The sequence below is a fragment of the Bombus bifarius genome, unplaced genomic scaffold (assembly GCF_011952205.1).
Source record: "Bombus bifarius isolate JDL3187 unplaced genomic scaffold, Bbif_JDL3187 scf7180000008907_frag, whole genome shotgun sequence".
NCBI lineage: Eukaryota > Metazoa > Arthropoda > Insecta > Hymenoptera > Apidae > Bombus > Bombus bifarius.
The window spans coordinates 7,202-16,768 of record NW_022884852.1 but is presented as its reverse complement, the minus strand read 5'-3'; the positions used below and the strand labels follow the sequence as shown (position 1 = coordinate 16,768).

At 36.9% G+C, this 9,567-nt stretch overlaps 1 protein-coding gene across 1 annotated transcript; it reads right to left on the bottom strand.

The window, feature by feature from the left end:
- Positions 1 to 7,882: 7,882 nt before the first annotated feature.
- LOC117213387 lies at positions 7,883 to 9,067 on the bottom strand (the record flags this gene model as incomplete). The annotated part of the gene is made up of 1 exon (XM_033458739.1): positions 7,883 to 9,067. A coding segment is annotated over exon 1 (1,185 nt), but the record flags the coding sequence as incomplete, so codon positions are not given.
- Between the last annotated feature and the right edge of the window lie 500 nt (positions 9,068 to 9,567).

Sequence of the window (9,567 nt, the reverse complement as noted above, 5' to 3'; positions counted from 1 at the left end):
TATTACGTTATATGGTATAACGTTATAACTTATTACGTTATATGGTATAACTATATAACGTATTACGTTATATGTCATAACGTTATAACTTATTACGTTATATGGTGTAACGTTATACCGTACTATGTTTTATGGTATAACGAAATGACGTTTTACGTTATATGTTATAACGTTATAACGTATCACGTTATACGGTATATCGAAATGACGATTTACGTTGTATGGTATAACGTTATAACGTATTACGTTATATGGTATTACATTATAACGTATTACGTTATATTGTATAACATTCTAACATATTACGTTATATGGTATAACGTTATACCGTATTACGTTATATGGTATAACGAAATGACGTTCTACGTTACATGGTATTACGTTCTAACGTAATACGTTAAATGGTATAACGAAATGACGTTTCACGTTATATGGTATTATGTTATTACGTATTACGTTATATGGTATAACGTTATAACGTATTACGTTATATGGTATTACGTTATCACGTATTACGTAATATGGTATAACGAAATGACGTATTACGTTATATGGTATTACGTTATTACGTATTACATTATATGGTATGACGTTATAACATATTACGTTATATGGTATAACGTTATAACGTATTACGTTATATGGTATAACGTTATAACGAATCACGTTATATGGCATTACGTTATAACGTATTACGTTATATGGTATAACGTTATATCGTATTACGTTATATGGTATAACGTTATACCGTATTACGTTATATGGTATAACGAAATGACGTTCTACGTTACATGGTATTACGTTCTAACGTAATACGTTAAATGGTATAACGAAATGACGTTTCACGTTATATGGTATTATGTTATTACGTATTACGTTATATGGTATAACGTTATAACGTATTACGTTATATGGTATAACGTTATAATGTATTACGTTATATGGTATAACGTTATAACGTATTACGTTATATGGAATAACGTTATATCGTATTACTTTATATGGTATAAGGCTATCACGTACTACGTTATATGGTATAACGATTTAACGTATTACGTTATATGGTATAACGTTATAACGTATTACGTTATATGGTATAACGTTATAACGTATTACGTTATATGGTATAATCTAACGTATTACGTTATGGCGTGTATAAATGTTATAACGTATTTACGTTATATAGCGGTATAACGTTATAACGAATTACGTTATATGGTATTGCTGTTATAACGTGTATTACGTTATATGGTGTAACGTTATACGTATTACGTTATATGGTATAACGTTATAACGTTACGTTATGTGGTATAACGTTAGCAATCGAATTACGTTATATGGTATAACGTCAGCCATGTTATATGGTATAACGTTATAACTTATTACGTTATATGGTATAACTATATAACGTATTACGTTATATGTCATTACGTTATAACGTATTACGTTATATGGTGTAACGTTATACCGTACTATGTTTTATGGTATAACGAAATGACGTTTTACGTTATATGTTATAACGTTATAACGTATCACGTTATACGGTATATCGAAATGACGATTTACGTTGTATGGTATAACGTTATAACGTATTACGTTATATGGTATTACATTATAACGTATTACGTTATATTGTATAACATTCTAACATATTACGTTATATGGTATAACGTTATACCGTATTACGTTATATGGTATAACGAAATGACGTTCTACGTTACATGGTATTACGTTCTAACGTAATACGTTAAATGGTATAACGAAATGACGTTTCACGTTATATGGTATTATGTTATTACGTATTACGTTATATGGTATAACGTTATAACGTATTACGTTATATGGTATAACGTTTTAACGTATTACGTAATATGGTATAACGTTATCACGTATTACGTTATATGGTATAACGTTATAACGTATTACGTTATATGGTATGACGTTATAACATATAACGTTATGTGGTATAACATTTTAACGTATTACGTTATATGGTATAACGTTATAACGTACTACGTTATATGGTATATCGTTATAACGTATTACGTTATATGGTATAACGTTATACCGTATTACGTTATATGGTATAACGTTATAACGTATTACGTTATATGGTATAACGTCATAACGTATTACGTTATATGGTATTACGTTATCACGTATTACGTTATATGGTATAACGTTATAACGTATTACGTTATATGGTATAACGATTTAACGTATTACGTTATATGGTATAACGTTATCACGTATTACGTTATATGGTATTACGTTATCACGTATTACGTTATATGGTATCACGTTATAAGGTATTACGTTATATGCTATAACGTTATAACGTATTACGTTATATGGTATAACGTTATAACGTATTACGTTATATGGTATAACGTTATAACGAATTACGTTATATGGCATTACGTTATAACGTATTACGTTATATGGTATAACGTTATAACGTATTACGTTATATGGTATAACGTTATAACGTATTACGTTATATGGTATAACGTTATAACGTATTACGTTATATGGTATAACGTTATAACGTATTACGTTATATGGTATAACGTTATAACGTATTACGTTATATGGTATAACGTTATAACGTATTACGTTATATGGTATAACGTTATAACGTATTACGTTATATGGTATAACGTTATAACGTGTTACGTTATATGGAATAACGTTATAACGAATTACGTTATATGGCATTACGTTATAACGTATTACGTTATATGGTATAACGTTATAACGTATTACGTTATATGGTATAACGTTATAACGTATTACGTTATATGGTATAACGTTATAACTTATTACGTTATATGGTATAACTATATAACGTATTACGTTATACGTCATTACGTTATAACATATTACGTTATATGGTGTAACGTTATACCGTACTATGTTTTATGGTATAACGAAATGACGTTTTACGTTATATGTTATAACGTTATAACGTATCACGTTATACGGTATATCGAAATGACGATTTACGTTGTATGGTATAACGTTATAACGTATTACGTTATATGGTATTACATTATAACGTATTACGTTATATTGTATAACGTTCTAACATATTACGTTGCATGGTATAACGTTATACCGTATTACGTTATATGGTATAACGAAATGACGTTTTACGTTATATGGTATTACGTTCCAAACGTAATACGTTATATGGTATAACGAAATGACGTTTCACGTTATATGGTATTATGTTATTACGTATTACGTTATATGGTATAACGTTATAACGTATTACGTTATATGGTATATCGTTATAACGTATTACGTTATATGGTATAACGTTATAACGTATTACGTTATATGGTATAACGTTATACCGTATTACGTTATATGGTATAAGGCTATCACGTATTACGTTATATGGTATAACGATTTAACGTATTACGTTATATGGTATAACGTTATCACGTATTACGTTATATGGTATTACGTTATCACGTATTACGTTATATGGTATAACGTTATAACGTATTACGTTATATGGTATTACGTTATAACGTATTACGTTATATGGTATAACGTTATAACGTACGTTATATGGTATAACGAAATGACGTTTTACGTTATATGGTATAACGTTATAACGTAATACGTTATATGGTATAACGTTACGACGTATTACGTTATATGGTATATTTTTATAACGTATTACGTTATATGGTATAACGTCATAACGTATTACGTTATATGGTATAACGTTATAACGTATTACGTGTTATGTGGTATAACGTTATAACGAATTACGTTATATGGTGTATAACGTTATAACGTATTACGTTATATATGGTATAACGTTATAACTTATTACGTTATGGTATAACTATATAACGTATTACGTTATATGTCATTACGCTAACGCGTATTACGTTATATGGTGTAACGTTATACCGTACTATGTTTTATGGTATAACGAAATGACGTTTATTACGTTATATGTTATAACGTTATAACGTATCATTAAGTACGGTATATCGAAAATGACGATTTATACGTTGTGGCGGTGGTATAACGTTATATCGTATTACGTTATATGGTATTACATTATAACGTATTACGTTATATTGTATAACATTCTAACATATTACGTTATATGGTATAACGTTATACCGTATTACGTTATATGGTATAACGAAATGACGTTTTACGTTATATGGTATTACGTTCTAACGTAATACGTTATATGGTATAACGTTATAACGTATTACGTTATATGGTATAACGTTATAACGTATTACGTTATATATGGTATAACGTTTTAACGTATTACGTTATATGGTATAACGTTATCATGTATTACGTTATATGGTACAACGTTATAACGTATTACGTTATATGGTATTACGTTATAACGTATTACGTTATATGGTATAACGTCATAACGTATTACGTTATATGGTATTACGTTATAACGTATTACATTATATGGTATTACGATATAACGTATTACGTTATATTGTATAACGTTCTAACATATTACGTTATATGGTATAACGTTATACCGTATTACGTTATATGGTATAACGAAATGACGTTTTACGTTATATGGTATTACGTTCTAACGTAGTACGTTATATGGTATAACGTTATAACGTATTACGTTATATGGTATATCGTTATAACGTATTACGTTATATGGTATAACGTTATACCGTATTACGTTATATGGTATAACGAAATGACATTTTACGTTATATGGTATTACGTTATAACGTATTACGTTATATGGTATTACGTTATAACGTATTACGTTATGTGGTATAACGTTTTAACGTATTACGTTATATGGTATATCGTTATAACGTATTACGTTATATGGTCTAACGTTATACCGTATTACGTTATATGGTATAACGAAATGACGTTTTACGTTATATGGTATTACGTTATAACGTATTACGTTATATGGCATTACGTTATAACGTATTACGTTATATGGTATAACGTTATAACGTATTACGTTATATGGTATAACGTTTTAACGTATTACGTTATATGGTATAACGTTATCACGTATTACGTTATATGGTATAACGTTATAACGTATTACGTTATATGGTATTACGTTATAACGTATTACGTTATATGGTATTACGTTATAACGTATTACGTTATATGGTATTACATTATAACGTATTACGTTATATGGTATAACGTCATAACGTATTACGTTATATGGTATTACGTTATCACGTATTACGTTATATGGTATAACGTTATCACGTATTACGTTATATGGTATAACGTTATAACGTATTACGTTATATGGTATACGTTTAACGTATTATGTTATATGGTATAACGTTATACGTATTACGTTATATGGTATAACGTTATAACGTATTACGTTATATGGTATAACGTTTTAACGTATTACGTTATATGGTATAACGTTATCACGTATTACGTTATATGGTATAACGTTATAACGTATTACGTTATATGGTATAACGTTATACCTTATTACGTTATATGTTATAACGTTATCACGTATTACGTTATATGGCATTACGTTATAACGTATTACGTTATATGGTATAACGAAAAGACGTTCTACGTTATATGGTATAACGTTATAACGTATTACGTTATATGGTATTACGTTTTAACGTATTACGTTATATGGTATAACGTTATAACGTATTACGTTATATGGTATTACGTTATAACGTATTACGTTATATGGTATAACGTTATAACGTATTACGTTATATGGTATAACGTTATAACGAATTACGTTATATGGCATTACGTTATAACGTATTACGTTATATGGTATAACGTTATAACGTACTACGATATATGGTGTTACGACCGATCGCGGAGAGACGCGGTCGCGAGGAAAACGCGTCAGCGAGAGGCGTAAATTCTCGCTACGATTCGGTGAATCGACGCCGCGAAGTAGTCGTTCCCCTGTTTCGGTTAAGATATCAGAGGTGGTTGAATGAATATGACACAGTATAGTAAGTTATATTTCACCGTTTATTCCACAACTTATATCGAGGATAGTTACACTGGTGCGTATGTACGAGATGAGTGAGTGACTGATCTGCGGGTGTGTATACCCGCTCGACGGATGTTGACCGTTCGAAGGATGTAGAATCAGTGTTTCTTGGGAGACGATGCTGTCTCGGAGGAAGGCTAAGGATCAGTCTCTAGCGCACGGAACCATCGGATTTGTTGGTGACGATTTTGGCTAAGAGAGTGAGGGAAATAGGCTTCGTTGTTAATTGGTTAAACGAAGGTTGGTGGATTAGGAAGGGTCTTAGCTGCCCTTGATAGAAAGTTGTTATTAGGAAGCATCGTACGTGGAAAAACCCAACTTTCCCTTGCCAAGCCGTAGTAAACAATAGTCTTTAGAAACTGATTTAGAAAAGGACATTTGTTGGGTCTGAAGGACCTTAACGAGCAAATTACTCGGGTTTATAACGGGTACTTAGGCTATTGAGGGTACGCCGTACGGAAGAGCGGACATCTGGTGTCCGTCTGGCCCGCGGTGTGTGACCTGGGCCAGGCAGACAGTCGCGCGGCGTAACATCCTCCCCCCGTTGAGAGGGTACCGATCAAAATTTCATTAAAGGTGGAGTTAATTGGAGCAGCCGCCCGACTCCTTGTTGATTGCTGATTGTCCTTATTCTGCGTGATCGGGTTGGCTCGTTGGTAGGACGCGCTGCGTGGCACGTCGTTCCAAGATGCTCGTTGACTTGTGGTAGTCTGGATGAGGCCGTTGTCGCCAGGGTGACTTCGAAGATACGGTCGAAGGCCCGTTGCCTGGATGGCACGTTGTCCCCTTTGTAGTCTGGATCGCCGTCTTCCTCGCCGATGCCGAGCGATTTCCAGGTGAAATTCACGACCCAAGAAGTGTCGTAAATCTTGCTTCTGGAAGTGTCGTTAAACACCTCGGCCCAGGAGGTATCGTCGAAGGGAACGTCGGTGCTGCTTGGTGAAGAGTCATCAAGCGCGGTGCGGCGGTTTGAGGTTGCCTGGGAGGCTGGATTCACCCCGATGACCAGCTCGAATCGCATTCTCTTAGTAATGACCCTCGGTGGAGAATGACCGTTGGATGTCGTGACCGTGGCTTGCCGTGTGCACGGTAGCGTTCCTTATGATTCCCTCAGCTTCTGAAGTGGTGCTTGATCGGGTGGATACGCTGCCAACTGGATGCCGGCATGGTAAAGCTGTCCTGAAATCACGCTCCCGTAAACTCGTTAGTGCATCACCTATTGGGAAGTGACCGGGAATGAGGATAGGGAGATCACTCGGATTGGGTGATACGGGATAGAGAATTTGAAGGGTTGAAAATCCCTTTTATCTGCTGGTCGTCGAGAAAACTTGTGCCCCTTCTCTTGGGTTCGTAGGGTCCGAATTTTCAGCAGCCCTCTGTTGGCCTTGACGGAGTTGAGGCCGTTGTCCGTGATGATGTTCGCGCAGTATCCTCGCCGAGAGCTGAATCGGCGTAGAGCGGCTAGGAATGCGCAGGTTTTTTTGTTTAATTCTTCCTCGTCTTCGATTGGTGTTTGGGCGATGAGCTTCGGTCGGTGCCTTTGTTCCACGATGCTCGAGATTCATGTGGAGGATGAGATTCTCGGTCTTTTGGAGTCGACTGGGTAGATCTCCGCGAAAATTCGGTTGTGCGTCTCGATCGATGTGTAAAGTGCTGTTGCGATGACCCAGGTGGAGACCGTCCCTTAGAGGATCGGTTGTGCGGCGAACGACCGCCCGACGATCGATCTCCAGACGACCGACCGCTCGTTGACCGACCGCTCGTTGACCGACCGCTCGTTGACCCACCGCTTGAATACCGATCGCTTGAGGCCCGATCGCTTGAAATCCGTGGACTGACCTGAGTGAGCGCTCGGTGTAAATTTGTGTGATGGCGTTGCCCGCACATGTGACATGAACCGGATGTGCACTGAGTGAGTGAATGGCCTCTGCCTAAGCAATTTATACAGAGCGATGCCCGTTTTACAACTTCGAGGCGTTTTGTAGCCGATTTGGCCTTAAAAACCTTGCAATATCTGAGTTCGTGAGATCCTTTGCAGGTCGGACACATCCACATCCAATCTGTAATGTGTGTTCGTTCATGTCGTGCGTTTTGTCGGTGACGAGTGTGTTGGTAGGTATCCCCTTTTCCCATTGGTGTTGGAGCGTTCGTTTGATCGCCGTTTGTCCTTGTTTGCAAGAAGTCTATTAGGTGCTTGTATGACGGTAACTTCTTGTCTGGTAAGGTGCGTTGCCATTTGCGAATGATGGCTGGGGGTAACTTTGATGTAAGTAATTTGAGAAGAACGGTGTCGGATGTGATTGGGTCACCGAGGTTCTCTAACGCTTGGATGTTTATCTTGAACGTCTCGAGAAAGTCGTCTATGGCTTCGGGTGTCTCTTTAACTATTTTTGGATAGTCCAAAAGCAAGTCGAGGTGGCGCATGCAGATTTGACGGTGGCAGTCGAATTTTTCTTTGAGTACGTCAACGGCGATGGCATAGTTTGACTCGGTGATGGCTAGCGATTGTATACTTCGCGCGGCCCTCCCAGTCAAGGCTGATCGGAGGTGATAGAATTTTTGGACTGGTGTTAGTTGTTTGTTTTGATCTATCGTTGACGAGAAGGAATCGTAAAATGACTGCCAATTCTCGAGCGTACCATCAAATGTGGGTATTCGAATCTCCGGCAGTTTAAGCGAAGCAGACTCGCGACCGGCAGCTGATTCGTCGTTTGTCGATTGTGACGTCGCAATTAGTCGTAGGTTGCTCAGTTGAGTAGTTAATCGGAGTTCTAATTTCTCGTACTCGTCGGCTATCTCGAGGCCGCGCTCGATCTCTTCCTCGTCTATGCTTACAATCTCGTTTTGGATGGCGCGGAGCTCCGTCTCGTATGTTTCCAGACGATTTTTGATTTGAATTAGCTCGTTCTCTCGCGGACAGCCGGATTGTTCAATTTCGTCTAGTTTTTTCGATAAGCGTGTAAAGTGGCCGATACAATAACCCCGGCGTCGACGCAAGGCGGTAAGCTCGTTTCCGGTGGCCATTATTCGTTAGATAATTGAGAGTGGAATGGTTACAACTTACTTCTGTTGAAGATTGTCCAGTTGCGGCAGGAGGTTGCGTGGTTGCGTGGTTGCGTGGTTGCGTTTTAACCACCGAATAATACCTCTTCAAGGGTGACGATCCTTGACGTTACTGACCTCGCTGGGGGGGTAACGCTTCCGCTGCTGGTTATGTTGGATTCACGTGGCACTGTATGATAGTGGGTGTCACTGGTATGCGCTTTTCACTCGAATCCGGCTCGAAGGACCAAATGTTTCGACCGGATGGGTGACAAAACTATCCACTGCCACTGATGATCCGGCTCGAAGGACCAATGTTACGACCGATCGCGGAGAGACGCGGTCGCGAGGAAAACGCGTCAGCGAGAGGCGTAAATTCTCGCTACGATTCGGTGAATCGACGCCGCGAAGTAGTCGTTCCCCTGTTTCGGTTAAGATAACAGAGGTGGTTGAATGAATATGACACAGTATAGTAAGTTATA